The sequence below is a fragment of the Glossina fuscipes genome, unplaced genomic scaffold, assembly GCF_014805625.2.
Source record: "Glossina fuscipes isolate IAEA_lab_2018 unplaced genomic scaffold, Yale_Gfus_2 0, whole genome shotgun sequence".
Classification (NCBI taxonomy): Eukaryota; Metazoa; Arthropoda; class Insecta; order Diptera; family Glossinidae; genus Glossina; species Glossina fuscipes.
The window spans coordinates 19,176,715-19,191,011 of record NW_023998414.1 but is presented as its reverse complement, the minus strand read 5'-3'; the positions used below and the strand labels follow the sequence as shown (position 1 = coordinate 19,191,011).

Sequence of the window (14,297 nt, the reverse complement as noted above, 5' to 3'; positions counted from 1 at the left end):
GACAGTGTAGTTCCTATCCATAATGTTTGTTATTTAGTATATATCCATATCTATTTTTATGCCTAACACACTTGTGGCATGAGGTGTGTTAAGTTTGCGTGGACATATGTAACAAACGGAAGGTCGTAAGATAAATCCACCTTTTATTATACAAATTGATTCAGAACCATTTTCCGAATCGATCTAAGCCTGCCTGTCTGTCTAAGTTCGTCTGTCTCTCCGTTTGATGTGGGTAAATGTACATTTGCGCTAAAATTATTTTCAAAAAACGGTTCGGATCGATCCACTTTTTCGACCGCTTCAAAAAAAATTGCAATTTTCCAAAGAGAGGCAAGCCCTTATTTGGAGAAAAAGTATAATTTCTAGATTTTTATTTATAACGGGATTTTAAGAGGTAAAGGTTATTAAACTCGGATCACGTCCTGTGATGTTTTGGGCATCCTCCAATATGTAGACTTTCATGAAAAGTATATCTTTGCATGATGTATTACTACTAACACATTGAGTGCATAACTATGTTAGGCAAAGTAGTGTAGGGTATCTAATGATCGGGCTGGCATACACCATGTATAGACTATAATGTTCTTATTTGCTTAAACATGAGTTACCAGTTTATTTATCAATAACATTGTGAGTCCGTTCGTCTTGTGAGTCCTCCCACAAAAGCGGAAAGGTAGGCATTAGTTTTCGTCAAAACATTCCTTCGAATTCTTAGATGTGCGTTACTAACGATAGTTGTGCACCATGAAGAATTCTTAGCATTTACTCTGTTAATTCTTCCGTTTTGATTATTCTTTGTTTAATTTAAGTCTGCCTATTTTTCTAGATGGTGTACTTCGTTGACATTCACCTGACCGCAAAAATGAACATATCGGCTTCAATTTTGGGAGAAAGATTGGAAATTCTTCTCTCACCATTAAATATCATACACTACTTCGCTTAGTACAGTTATCCGTGTGATGAGTTTTGAAAATAAAGTCTTATATTAGAAGTAGTGAGAAAAGTGGTCCAATCCGAAGCATTTTTAATGACGTTCGTTCTTGGACCAAACAATGTCTGTGTACCAAATTTCACCAGAATATTTCGAAAGTTGAGACTTGTAGGTTGAATAAAAACAACAAGATGGGTAGACGGATGGACGGATAGACGAAGTGACAAACTTAGATCGATTCAGATTCGGGGTCACTATCTAAATCAATCAGTATAATAACAGATGGATCCGTCTCATGTCTGTGTGGGTATTGCATGCATCCGCACAATAATTCATATACCGCTATTCCGTAAGTGGTGTAGGGTATATAAACATACACACTATATGCTAACTGAAAAGTTATTTTATGTTAAAGTAGTGCCCATCACCGAAGAGTGAGCAATTTATTCACTTTGTCGAAAAGACGGTAGCGCTCAGAGGGATGCAAAGTATATATATTCTACATCGGTAGCAAATTTTGAATCGATTAGAACAGATTCGTTGATTTCCTTATCTCGACTCCTCAAACCATGCGATAAACCCTTCGCAGGCGACTCTTCATGTTCGAGCTATTTGTGGCCTGATAAGCAAGCGAGGTGAGAAAAACGGCATCTGAGGCCTGGGTCGAAATGTTACAAAACGAACGGTTAAAGTGGTCTACTATCGTTACCAAGTGCCTACTGTTTCGAACTATCAACATTGAGTTGCATTTCCGCAAATAAGTTGAGCTGCTGTCTTTCTTTAATTTCGCAAAAATTGTGGAAAATTAAAAAAAAAAACCTATTGGATTTATTGTAACTTTAAACGTGCCTTAAGGCTAACCAACTAACTTCAATGTATTCTTCATATCGGTCATAGCCGTCATATCCAAATCTCACACAGAATCACAATCAAGCTGTGAGTACCCTGGCTGCATTGCCCGCCAACCTACCTTAATATATATATATAGATATTTCACGCATAACATTTATGTATCTATATTCAAGTAATTTATCAACTTTATTAGGGCCCAAACAGAAAAAAGTTAGTTTTCACATTGACCTTTTTAAGACAACACTGCGTTTTTCTTTGCTTGTTGATTTGATAATTTGCAGAAGAAGAAGATATATATGAATAGGCTCGATTTTTTATAAATATTTGTACAAGTTTTAATAAATAATTTTATCACTCGAAATATAATATTTAACACTTGATAAAAGAAAAAATAAGATGCCGGAATCAATAGTAGCTGGTATACCTGTGGTTTTTCCATTCGAACCCTATGAAGTGCAGCGCGCTTATATGGAAAAAGTTATAATGTGTTTACGTGATGGTACTAACGGTGTCCTGGAGTCCCCTACCGGCACTGGCAAAACTTTAAGCTTATTGTGTTCTTCTTTAGCCTGGCTATTACATCAGAAACAAGAAATTCAAGCACAAATAGCAAAATCAACCCTAAATGGCATTGCTCCTAGAAGTGCTTCAGATAAGCAAGATAAAATAGAAGTTAAAGGTCGGTTTAGAGAAAAAGACGCTAACTGGGGTGCCCCAAAAATAATTTATGCATCTCGCACCCATTCCCAACTAACTCAAGCCATGCAAGAATTAAAACGAACTGCTTATTCTTCTATGCGTGCCGTAGTTTTGGGTTCACGAGATCAATTATGTATACATCCAGAAGTTATGAGGGAGCAAGGCAATGCCAATAAGGTGCAAATGTGCAAAGCTAAGGTAGACACTCGCACATGTTCATTTCACTCTCGCGTAGAATCTCGTAAGGATGATCCAAGTTTTCGAGGGCCCACAATTATGGATATAGAGGACTTGGTTAAAGTGGGACAAAAACTAAAAATGTGTCCATATTATGCGGTTAAAGAGCTTGTAGCTGATGCCGATATAACATTTATGCCGTACAATTATTTGCTTGATCCTATAGCTCGCAAGGCAAATAAAGTGGAATTGCATAATACAATAATTATATTAGATGAAGCTCATAACATTGAAAAGATTTGCGAAGAATGCGCGTCCGTGCAAATAAAATCATCGGATGTTGCCATGGCTATCGATGATACAACTCATATAATGGCCGCTATAAAAGCTTCAGGCTCTGATGGCCAAGATTGCGAAGACGAATCTAAAGACTTTACACTCGATGATTTGACATTGCTTAAAGAAATGCTTTTAGAATTGGAAAAGGCCATCGATGAAATTGAAGTGGAAAACAAAATAGAAGGAGTTACACTTCCAGCATCCTATATATACGACCTGCTTGGGAAAGCAAATGTTAGTTAATGTTCTTTAATATGTGATAAAAAAAAAAAACATTGGTTTGACCTCTTTTCCAAGTGTCTGACAAACGGATTTACCTTACATTTTTTATAAAAACAGTTATAGGCCGTAAAATTTAAATAAATAGAAAGTTTTGATTTGACCAGCGGGAAGCAATTTTTAAGACTTGAAACTCATTAACGTTCTGAAGATTCGGTAAATTTACATTATCTTCATAAGTGAATGTGTGACAACCGCTCTATTTCTTTGGCAAATTGGCAAAAGTTCATAGACCATGTCTCAAATGTTTTAATATAGTCCTTGTAGATGCACAAAAATTACTCTCGTATATATATAATCTTGAACCTGAAAGCAATTTTCATTGGTCGCTTAACATATCTAGAAATCATCATCTGTGGCAAGAACATACCAAGATAAATTTATGCAAGTGTTATATTCCCTCAAATAATTTTTAATATTATTATCTTCTTGCTCTTCACATTTTAGCTGAATTACAAAACATCAAAACACGTCATAGTGCTTCTGGAAAAATTAGTACAATTTTTAGCTGTTCAATCGCAAACCAGCAGACTGCGGAAAGGCAAAAGCTATCAGACTTTAGCCGACATGCTAAACATCGTATTTATCAACAAGGAAGATCAAATTGAAAAAATTTATAAAAGCTTTAAAGTACACATCCAACTGGAAGAAATTAAGCAATCTCAAAGACACGATTCGAATAAAGACGTATGGCTATCGAAGAATTCCAATGCGAATTCCGAGAAGAAAGCTGCAAAAATTATAAACTATTGGTGCTTTAACCCAGGCTTTGGGTAAGACATCGCTAATAATTTTTTAGGTGAACTGAAAGTTGAATACTTATAAAAAATTTTCTATTCCTTAAGGATGGAGCAGCTGTTGAATAAAAATATACGAAGTATTATATTAACAAGCGGTACGTTGGCTCCATTGAAACCGCTTATTGCTGAATTGGCTTTACCGGTTATGCAACAGCTTGAAAATCCTCACATCGTTTCGCAATCGCAAGTTTATGTAAAAATTATTGGTTCTGGGCCCGATCGAGAGCCTCTGATGTCGAATTTCCAAAACAGGTAAAATCGTGAATTATTAAAAGAAAATTGGCGATATCATCCTTATACACCAATGCAGGGATAATCCTAAATATGTTAGCTCTTTGGGCTCTACAATTTTGAATGTGGCCCGCATTGTACCCGATGGCCTGTTAGTATTCTTCCCTTCGTATCCGTTACTTAACCAGTGTGTAAATTCCTGGCAAGCTTCAGGGCTATGGGCAGATTTATCTCGTTTTAAACCAATTTTTGTTGAACCAAAAGGGAAGGATGATTTCCTCAACACTATGGAGGGATTTTACGAAAGTATTAAAAGTTCAAAAGGCGCTTGCTTTATGGCGGTTTGTCGCGGCAAAGTGTCTGAGGGCTTAGATTTTGCTGATCGCAATGGTCGTGCAGTTATTATTACAGGTCTTCCGTTTCCGCCCTTCAAAGATCCAAAGGTTATATTAAAAAAAAAATATTTGGATGACAATCGGACTAAAGAAAATCAGGTTAAAATTTTTCAACATTTTTTGTTTTCTATATATATTTTTGTAAACTCTTAATTATCAGTTACTGTCTGGACAAGCTTGGTATGCTTTGGAAGCTACACGTGCCGTCAATCAGGCAATAGGGCGCGTTATACGACATCGTCATGATTATGGTGCTATATTGTTGTGCGATGTACGCTTTCAGCAATCTACGCAAGTGCAACAGCTTTCGAAATGGATACGTGAAATATTAGGCAATCAGCCAAAATCTTCATTATTTGGTCCCATAGTAAAAGAATTGCGCGATTTTTTCAAAAACGCTGAGAAAACTGCAAGTTTTATAAGTTTTTTAACTTTCATGATTTCATTATATATTTACTTTTTTTTTGCATGCGATTAGATGCCTAAAGCCAGCGAGCGTATTGTCGAGTCTTTGGTGAGTGAAGGTTGCGAATTCGTGAACGCACGTGATATCGTTAGCAGTAAATACTTTCCCAACTCCCAAAACAATGTGCCCGGTAGAAGGAGATTTCAAACGGCTTTAAATAATGCCATGTAAGCTTTTGCTTTGCTAATTTCATATCAAATCTGTTAATGCTCTTCGTTGGTGCTCTCTTAGTCAAGCTGAAGAAACAAATATGATTGAAGGCTGGTCTCTCAACGATTACGCTAAAGCTACTGCGCGACCGTCTGACAACAAACTTCCGAGCGTTGCGGATTTTATGAGTCGCCTGGACGGCGATGTTTCAACTATCGATTTTAATAGCAAAGATGTGGGCACTCCTTCGAATAGTCAAATTCAGATAAACAAAAGAAGGCGCAGTCCTACAAATTCACCTTCAACGTCTTCCACCGCTAGAAACGATACGGACGGAAAAAGGAAATACAGATTAGTAGACAATACGCGTCTCACATCTTCTCTGCCATCAAAATCCTCAGGTACTCCCACAATTTCACTAGATCAGTTCAAATTTATCGACAAGCCTCGTTTAGAAAATGATCAAAACAAAAAAGCTCCTGAAGAACGTGTTGAGTTCTTAAGAGTGGTAAGTTAATATCCAATTCATTTATGTATTATTTTTCATATTATAACAATATCACTCTTAGCTACGTAGTTCCCTGTCCTCGGACGATTTTAAGGCTTTCTCTGCCGCTTTAATATCTTATAAGACTGACAATACCATAGGTGATTTAATGGATGTACTATTCCAAATGTTAGGCAAGCCATGCCTTTTTTACATGTTACAAGGTATGAGACGTTTTCTTAAAAATGAACACAGAATGCAATTTGATAAACGTTTGGCCGATCATTCCACCAAAATCTTACAGACCTTTTAACTTTTGCCTTACACATGCATATAATCTCTTTTTAAAAAAATCTATCCATTTCCAATAAATGTTCGCATATGTTACAAAAGAGTTATCAAACGAAATGTGTTTCTGATTTGATGTATTTTTTTTTTTAAGAGCACATGCACATAACACCTTGCTTATTAAGATTACTAATAATTGACGTTTCTGGATACACGCAAAAATGAACTGAAAAAATTGTATTCAATTTGAGGCGAATCGTTAACGCGTCCAAATTCGAAGCGTTTTTTGTTAGCTATGGACGCGTTTGGTCGAACTCAAACTTAGAACTTTCTCTCCCTCAAACTTGTAACTTGTAACAATAACAATTCGGACACGATGACAACGACTCTTGCTTTTCAAGACGATATATATTTGCGATGCTCCTGCTTTTGTCGGTAGGAATTATACGCATGAGATATGCGTTACATGGATGATTGTGACGTAAGATGAGCTTTGAAGCAACTGGTAAGCGAATGTAGTACTTCTACATATTCTTTTCTTTATAAAAAAACAACAACTTATCGAGATTAATTGGATGTAACAGTTATAATATATTTCTCTATATAGGTTTTAATACTCTTGTAACTCTACAAGATTGATGAAATCCATAAAAAAGTTGCGATTCTTAGGGATAGCAAATTTTTTTATATTATTATTATTATTATTTAAAAGTTATAATAAGATTTGGCCATCCCATCACAGCATAGATATTCAGCGTTTGGAAATATATTTGTTCTATTAAAGTAATAATTTATATAACCTGGCACATATGGTAATCCAGCCGATTCAGCGGCATGATACACATACGTGTTAACATAATGTTGAGTTAAAGCTAAGTTTTAAATAATTTAAAATTAATTCCAATTATCCTGACACATGCTCTAATTAAGTAATTTCAGCGACAAGATTCGCAAATATGGAAATATAGATCCAAAACGCATACACGCAGTTGTTCAAGCTCTTAGTCCGCCATGCTCGTACCATTGCATATTGAAACGTTGTTCAAACGTTTGTCGATTGTAAACCCCAATGTCAGCTAATTTATCTAAATCAGTGCAGTATACTAAACGCCGCAGTTCTTCCATTGAAGAATTAAATTTTTGCTTGTAGTTGTCCAGATCGCTTGCGGCCACTTGTATGTGACCATAAAATTCGGTTGTAGGTATATCAAGCGCAGTAACAAGATTATCTAAGGCATTGGCCATCTGGCCTACTGATAAGTTGACCCAATAGTCTTCAGGAAAACGACGAGTTTGGCAGAATGGTGAATTTTGGCGCAGAATGCAAGCCGACATTAACATTTGAAAGCGCTCCGATGGCTCGTAAAAACGTTTACATTTAATATTTTCAACAAAATCGATTAAACGAATTAGCGGCGAATATTTTTGCAAATGCAAAAGAGGTTCACGGTAAGTCCAAGTATATTCGCCCTCACAACTGGCTACGGGAACACTAGTTGCTGGCCTCAAACAGTTGATTTCTTCGGCCATTTTCGTCGGCAGTTTTGTAGTTTGTTTTTACTACCTTTCACCTATTCGACGGCCACACGATCATAGACATTTAATAAAATGCTCTCCATCTCATCCGGTCCATTTTTAATTGTTGGCGTTCATCTTGTATACACTATTATATGCACTAAACGTTAGCTAGTAAAAATTTTCTATAGATTTTCTTAGATAGAGTGCATATTTCACTATACAAAAAATTATTCTACTTTTCTTTTCTACTTTTATGATGTTCTCTTTTATTGTGTTGTCTGAGAGGATTTTTGGCAGTATTGTTATTGTAAAATTTTACTCATGTCTGGAGAAAGAAATGTTCTAATTGTGTTACAGAAAACAAGTTTGTTTTAACTTATTTTTAACCAATTGATCGTTTGTTATGAAAGAAATAACTGCTTTAAAATTATTTTGAAATAAAACTACGTGATTAACCGTTTAGAAACGATCAATAAAACAAATAAATCAACCAATGACAAGATAAAAATTACATGCGAATACTTGGCACTGAATGTGCATGAAGCTCGCAAAATTTTATTTCGAGTTTCCTTGCTGTATGTATGCACAGAAGGTGCAAAAAACGTTCTCTCAAATCAGGCACAAGCAAGACAGCTATGGTTATAATAAATATTGGTTGTTTAGAGTTGTATTTTATAAGAGAAAACAGCTGTAAATTAAAAATAAAATGAATTCCAATCAAAATTCTTTACTTACAAACAAACAGCTGAAACAAAGCAACAAATTTGAAAGTTGTGAAAGGTAACTAAATTAATTTCTTTTCCGTTTTGCTTTTTACTCCAATTATCTAATTAATACTCGTAATTTATAATATATATATATATATACGATGTATATTAAAATTCAAAGTTTAAGTTTACGAATCAAGCTTTTCCTAATAAATAGAAATAGAAAATTATATGAAAATATTTCATTTTATCAAAAATTTTGTATAATTTTTGCTTTTATTTACGTTCGTATGATTTTGTCATTCATTATATCATTGTAAGCAAATAAACGTCCAATTTTTCCATTATTTTTTCGAAATCATTTCAAATAAGGAAGGCGATATATAACAACCAATTAACTTTCAAGATACGCTATCTAAATGAGAACGAAGAACACATAGTCAGTAACCTTATTTATATATATGCGCACGTTCAGAAATTTTAATAATTTTGAAGTTACGAAGAAAAATAAAGCAATCGGAATTTTAAAAACTTGTTGATGGGACTGTTAAGAACTTAAATTAAATCTAGATTTCTAGCTAGAGAAAAAAGTGACCGGCTGTTCTACAAAATTTACCCTTTTTTGACACCCTCGCTTCTACCTAAAGGAAAATTCACAACATGGGAATTTAAAGTTCTTCACCGTCTTATGAGTAATCACACCTACGACAAGGTCTATTTTAAAATGATCAAAGTCTCCTCCTCTGACATCTGTGAGGATTGCAATATTACTGAGTCTGCCGAGCACCTTATTTTTGAGTGCAGGAGGTTTGACATCCTTAGACAATCTTTCAGTATATTTAACCTGTATAACAATTTATATGAAATTTTTCGTGCTGGTAACTTTAGGCATTTGACTGACTGCCTTTATCAAATCAGTTGAGTTTTCATTCTAATTTTACATTGAGTATTTCTATTACAATTACGAATCGCCTACACTTTTTCTTTTATCGGCATTATTAGCCGGATCTTGACAGTACAGTACCAAATACGGTGATTTATGGATTGACAGCGGTACAGAGCCTCTCATTGCGAACACTCTGCCACATCAGTCTACCTATGCTTAAATTTTTTCATCAATCGCTCTCAACTTCGTTTCTGGATTATGGATCTAACATTAACTTAACTGGTCCAATCCATTTCTAAACAAAAAAAAAAAAAAAAAAAAAAAAAAAAACCTAGATTTTTCCTTTTGACCACGCGATTGAATTATTGACTATCAAGCCTTTAAACACCTGAACGTACTGTTCGGCGATTGAGAGCGTTAAGAACAATTTCGATATTTGACCACTTTCTTAGCCTTTTTACGATATTTTCAGCCTGTGCTTCGCCCTTGCTTTTAATCCATAATATTGTACATGGACTTCAAACTTCCAAAAACTAAATGATGAATTTAAAGAGACTGTGCGCGCCAAATGCATTCGCCTTTTCGGTAAAATAATTCCCAGATTTATCTGTAAACGCATACCATGGGCTTCGTTAAATTGCTGCGAAATCAAAATTCCTTACAGACTCGTGAGTGATGAAGTATATTTAAAAATGATGTCTGTGAGGTTTGTAATAGTCTGCTGAGTCTGCTTAACATCTCATCTTCAGATATCACACGCTTGATGGTATTAGAAGTTCTTTTGACATTGTCGGATTATATATGGTGGTCTCCGCGGTTTCTCTTTGCAGCAAAAACCGAGCGTCATACGATAATTTTTTTTTACGTTTAATCGGTATTTTTCTCCTTTTTCAGCGAAAGTTTGCAACACTATTCTTATCACTACAAAAAACACAACAATCCACAATTACATTTAACATATTGGCCGCAGTCTTTTTGTTGCTTATATATGTATTTCTTGCAAATAATTATAACTTTGTATTACAATAATAATATAATTTCTTATTCATAAAATTACTTTGACAAATGTTTCCATTGCTGCTTGTGCTCATAGTTTTTTAAAAAAGAAGACGCTTATTCCCCAGAGAAATAAATAGAAGGGCGCTTATAGGAAGACCCGTTATGAATTCGAAAAAACTAAAAAAGTTAATAAAGTGTTCCGGACATGCTGAAAATAAAAGCGCTTTTACGATTCCATTGACTTCCCCAATAGACAAAATGACATCATTTGATTTTTCAAAGGACGATCGGGCCCGCATTGAGATGATTACTCAATCACTAAAGGATAAGATCCGTATTGTGTCATTTAAAAGTGCCATACTGCACAACAAACATTTATTTAGGGGCCGAGTCGTGTTAAATCTAAATTGCGGCGTAGGGCTTTTTGCTTTGTTTGCAGCAAAAGCTGGCGCGGCTAGAGTATTTGCGGTGGACAATTCAAATGTACTTTACTACACTAAGCTAATAGTACAAAATAACGGCTACAATGATATCATAGAAGTGATGAAAGGCGAAATTACTGAGATAGAATTGCCAGTGGATGAGGTCGATATAATTGTTTGTGATTGGATGGGACAGGCGTTGTTGTATCAGTCTACTTGCGTTGACGTTTTGTATGCACGCGATAAATGGCTAAAGAAGTCCGGCGGCCTTATATTCCCAGATAAGGCGAGACTATTTGTGGCTGCCATAGAAGATGAGAGATATAAAAATGAAAATATCGAATGGTGGCAGCATGTCTATGGATTCAAAATGAACTGTCTGCGAGAAGTCGCGATAAGAGAACCTAGACATCACCACGTAAAAGTTGAACAGGTGAATATTGAAGAGTAAAGGTAGTTTGTACAATTAAAATAGAACTGCATTAAATTGTTTTTAGCTCTTAAGTAAACAATACCCGATTCATATGTTAAATTTGAACAAAGCCACTTGCGAGGATCTCTATATACGTAGCAAATATAAGCTGCATATGCAGCGAAGTGGACGCATGGACGGTATTGTCTTGTTTTTTCACGTGTATTTTACCAAGTCGCATACTCGTTTGGCCTTTAGTACTGATCCTTGGTCACCGCTAACGAATTGGCTGCAAACAGTTTTCTTTTTGGATCAGTCATTGTCAGTAAATGTTAACTCTCTATATTATGGAGGCATAGAATTGTATTCGCCTGGGTCTTCCCACAATCCTGAAAATATAATAGTCAATTTGGAAATGCTTAAAGGAGAACCCTATCACGCTGAGTTCGAGGCTGCAATGAGTTGGTATATGATATCTTCAAGAATTCCGCGATGTGTTGTATTTAAAGCGACCGATTGTTCAAATAGTGAAGCAGATGGTAGCCAAGGTGTAAACCGTTTTCAAAAACACAAGAATAAGATCATAAAATAACCTTTATAATATTTTATTTTTCCTCTTTTGCCATTCTGTGAATTGCTTTACTTAAGAAAAGAAAAAATCGAAAAGGAAATCGTATTTGGCTACAATCAAATTTTTCTTTCAATAAGACAAAAGCTTAATCCACCCATACAAAAACATTCTTTATAATCCAGTGCTATGTGTATATCTATTTACTATTTTATACTCGGAAATCTTATATATTACTAATAAATTTAATTATATAATGTGGTCGCAAATATGCGTAACATAGGCATTGCGATTTGCGAAGTTGCTGCTATGTAGGCAACTGAAGACTTCTGTAGCCATACTATCAGATTCGTCATCCGAATCTGCAGAAGAATTATTTGTGTCGGCAGTAATCCCTAATATGAATATGAAAACCGTGCTATAGCACGCTTACATAAAGACCCTATATATGTCAAATCCATAGTGTACCTTGAAATTCTACGTCAACGATGTCAAATCAATATATAAATTCTCATTGTATAGTAGATATGAAAAGTTTTGCAAAATTTTCCATATGAATTAATTTCCATGTCCGATTTTAATCTCTCTATATACCAAACTCCGATAAACTAAGATTCAATTTGTATTTAAATGGAACTATATTTAAGACATAAGACGATTGCTTTTGCAAATGGCTCACGTGACGTTGCTGACAAAGATTTTAACAGCCCCGTAATTACATCGTTCCACACGCCGCAATATGCGCACGACGATATATAATTTGATGCCAGTTCCGCATTTTAGCAATTTATGTCCACTAAATGAACAATGCAATGATTTAACGATTTCATTGCTTTTTATCACGATGGTTTTGCTAATAAAATTTTTGTCAAGAAGTGGCATTTAAAGGAATCTAATTGGATGTAACAACAACAATTAAAATCAAAGTTTATACCATAATTGTGGAGACAAAAAAATACTGATTTTAAAAATTATAAAATTTGAAATTGAAAGCATTGCCTATTTAATTCAAAAGTGATAAAATTGAAATAAATTTCAATTTTTCCAAGAAAAATTTGTTGTCTTTGGCGTACATTTCTTATGACTGTTCTGTATGTATAAACATGCGACACAGGGCGACGTCACGTAAAGAAAACTAGCAAGCTTTAACAATAAAGCCAATGAAAGGTCAACTAGATAAAATTGGTTCTGTTGCGTTAACAGAAACATCATTTCCCATGTCTTCACTTTTAGAAATGAGGTTGATAACTATCTTGGCACGTCTCCTATTTATAAACAGAAGGTGATATCGTACCGCAAGGACTCGAGACTGTTCCGAAAATTTTGAGATCGGAGCGATAAGAGCGTTTTATTATAGCAAGAACATGATATCTTAACAATTTGCTGAAATTGTCGCGAGAGTTTGAGTTTATAGTAAGCATATGTACATACGAAATCGTACGTTTCTTAATGCTGGCAGTTTGATATCCAAAAAAATGATATGAAATAAAATATCTCTTACGAGATGTGGAAACCCTGGAATTCCATTTTGAACAAAATTCAGCTGTTTTGTTTCATATATCTGTTCGCAATTTTATTAAAAAAGTAAATTTTATGTTGAAAGGAATTTTTTCTATTTGGTCACATTTAAACATTAAAAACTAATGGACGATACGGAGAGTGGAAGCACAACGGCCGTAACAGCGAAATTGGTTAAAATATCTTTGGAAGATGTGCAATGCCGACATCGTCGTGAACGTAAGGATTTACAGGCAAAAATTCAAGCCCTTAAGAAAAATACGCCAAAAACAAACAAGAAAAAACGTAAGGAAGTCATGGAGGAAGTGGCACGTATGGAAACGGAGTTAGATCTGAAGCAAGCGGATGAAATTAAAGTAGCAGAAGAATTGCAATCAGCCAAATTAGTGGAAAGTCAAAGTAATGGAGAAAACTTTGAAGTGTTAGAAAGTGACGAGAAGATGAAGTGCGAGCCTGCCGTGCGTGTAACGAAAGCGCAAAAGAGACGAGATAAGAAAGCTCGGGAGGCTCGATTGAGAGAAGAAGAAATCCTAGCGGCTTCCGAGGATACGACATATACTCCAAAAACAATTGAAGCTCGAAAATTACAATCGAAATTAAAGAAACGAGACTTGGTTCTTTACAATATACCCTCCGATGGTGATTGTTTATACAACGCAATACGACACCAGCTTATGCGGCATGACTTGGGTACGCCCACGGTGCAGCAGTTACGTTATGAAACTGCAAATTACATATATATAAATAAGGATATGCTTTTACCTTATATGACCAACTCAGAAACCGGCGATTTAATTACTGATAATGAATTTGAAAAATATTGCAACGATGTACGCAGTACTCCAGCTTGGGGTGGACAAATTGAGTTGAAAGCTCTCTCTTCCGTTCTGAAAGTTCCAATTGAAATCATCCAGGCCGATGGTTCGCCCACCATACAAGGTGACGAGTTCACCGGCGATCCGTTAGTTATTACATATCACCGCCATATGTACAGTTTGGGTGAACATTACAACTCCACAATTCCGTTATCCGCAGCTACAACTGACGGTGATTACCCAAGTGACGACAATCAAACGAACCCTGCCGAAAGGTATTTAAACTAAAGTGAAAGTGAAACAAAATAATCGTAACGCTGCAGTAATGTTTTAACATTTTTTATTCGGCGAATAGCTT

At 35.3% G+C, this 14,297-nt stretch overlaps 4 protein-coding genes across 6 annotated transcripts; 3 read left to right on the top strand and 1 right to left on the bottom strand.

Moving 5' to 3' along the window:
• The first annotated feature begins 2,108 nt into the window (after positions 1–2,108).
• LOC119640697 (regulator of telomere elongation helicase 1 homolog) lies at positions 2,109–6,512 on the top strand. 3 transcript variants are annotated; one of them, XM_038038892.1, is made up of 9 exons: positions 2,109–3,232; positions 3,725–4,050; positions 4,123–4,329; positions 4,388–4,802; positions 4,864–5,112; positions 5,182–5,336; positions 5,401–5,827; positions 5,889–6,030; positions 6,249–6,512. In XM_038038892.1, the coding sequence occupies exons 1-9, from the start codon at positions 2,180–2,182 to the stop codon at positions 6,317–6,319; spliced, it is 3,045 nt and encodes a 1,014-aa protein (XP_037894820.1). In that variant the 5' UTR covers positions 2,109–2,179; the 3' UTR covers positions 6,320–6,512. The 3 variants fall into 3 exon arrangements, with proteins under 3 accessions (XP_037894820.1, XP_037894824.1, XP_037894814.1); XM_038038896.1 differs by lacking the exon at positions 6,249–6,512 and having other exon boundaries at positions 5,401–5,720; positions 5,775–5,827; positions 5,889–6,177; XM_038038886.1 differs by lacking the exon at positions 6,249–6,512 and having other exon boundaries at positions 5,889–6,177.
• A 264-nt stretch (positions 6,513–6,776) lies between these two features.
• LOC119640711 lies at positions 6,777–8,247 on the bottom strand. Its single transcript, XM_038038910.1, has one exon. The coding sequence runs from the start codon at positions 7,622–7,624 to the stop codon at positions 7,088–7,090; it is 537 nt and encodes a 178-aa protein (XP_037894838.1). The 5' UTR covers positions 7,625–8,247; the 3' UTR covers positions 6,777–7,087.
• Positions 8,248–10,145: 1,898 nt separating this feature from the next.
• On the top strand, positions 10,146–12,886 carry LOC119638992 (protein arginine N-methyltransferase 1-B-like). The gene is made up of 2 exons (XM_038036170.1): positions 10,146–11,059; positions 11,124–12,886. Exons 1-2 carry the CDS (start codon positions 10,367–10,369, stop codon positions 11,628–11,630), a joined length of 1,200 nt encoding a protein of 399 aa, XP_037892098.1. The 5' UTR covers positions 10,146–10,366; the 3' UTR covers positions 11,631–12,886.
• Positions 12,887–13,173: 287 nt separating this feature from the next.
• Positions 13,174–14,245, top strand: LOC119639001 (deubiquitinase OTUD6B). The gene has a single exon (XM_038036181.1). It carries the CDS (start codon positions 13,250–13,252, stop codon positions 14,225–14,227), a length of 978 nt encoding a protein of 325 aa, XP_037892109.1. The 5' UTR covers positions 13,174–13,249; the 3' UTR covers positions 14,228–14,245.
• Positions 14,246–14,297: the final 52 nt, after the last annotated feature.

Excerpts from the sequence above, each read along its gene's own strand:
- LOC119640697 (XM_038038886.1), top strand. The coding sequence starts at position 2,180 with ATGCCGGAATCAATAGTAGCTGGTATACCTGTGGTTTTTCCATTCGAA. Across the intron at positions 3,233-3,724 it reads ACCTGCTTGGGAAAGCAAAT|CTGAATTACAAAACATCAAA; the intron begins GTTAGTTAATGT and ends TTCACATTTTAG. Across the intron at positions 4,330-4,387 it reads ATGTCGAATTTCCAAAACAG|GGATAATCCTAAATATGTTA; the intron begins GTAAAATCGTGA and ends ACACCAATGCAG.
- LOC119640711 (XM_038038910.1), bottom strand. The coding sequence starts at position 7,624 with ATGGCCGAAGAAATCAACTGTTTGAGGCCAGCAACTAGTGTTCCCGTA.
- LOC119638992 (XM_038036170.1), top strand. The coding sequence starts at position 10,367 with ATGAATTCGAAAAAACTAAAAAAGTTAATAAAGTGTTCCGGACATGCT. Across the intron at positions 11,060-11,123 it reads ACCACGTAAAAGTTGAACAG|CTCTTAAGTAAACAATACCC; the intron begins GTGAATATTGAA and ends AATTGTTTTTAG.
- LOC119639001 (XM_038036181.1), top strand. The coding sequence starts at position 13,250 with ATGGACGATACGGAGAGTGGAAGCACAACGGCCGTAACAGCGAAATTG.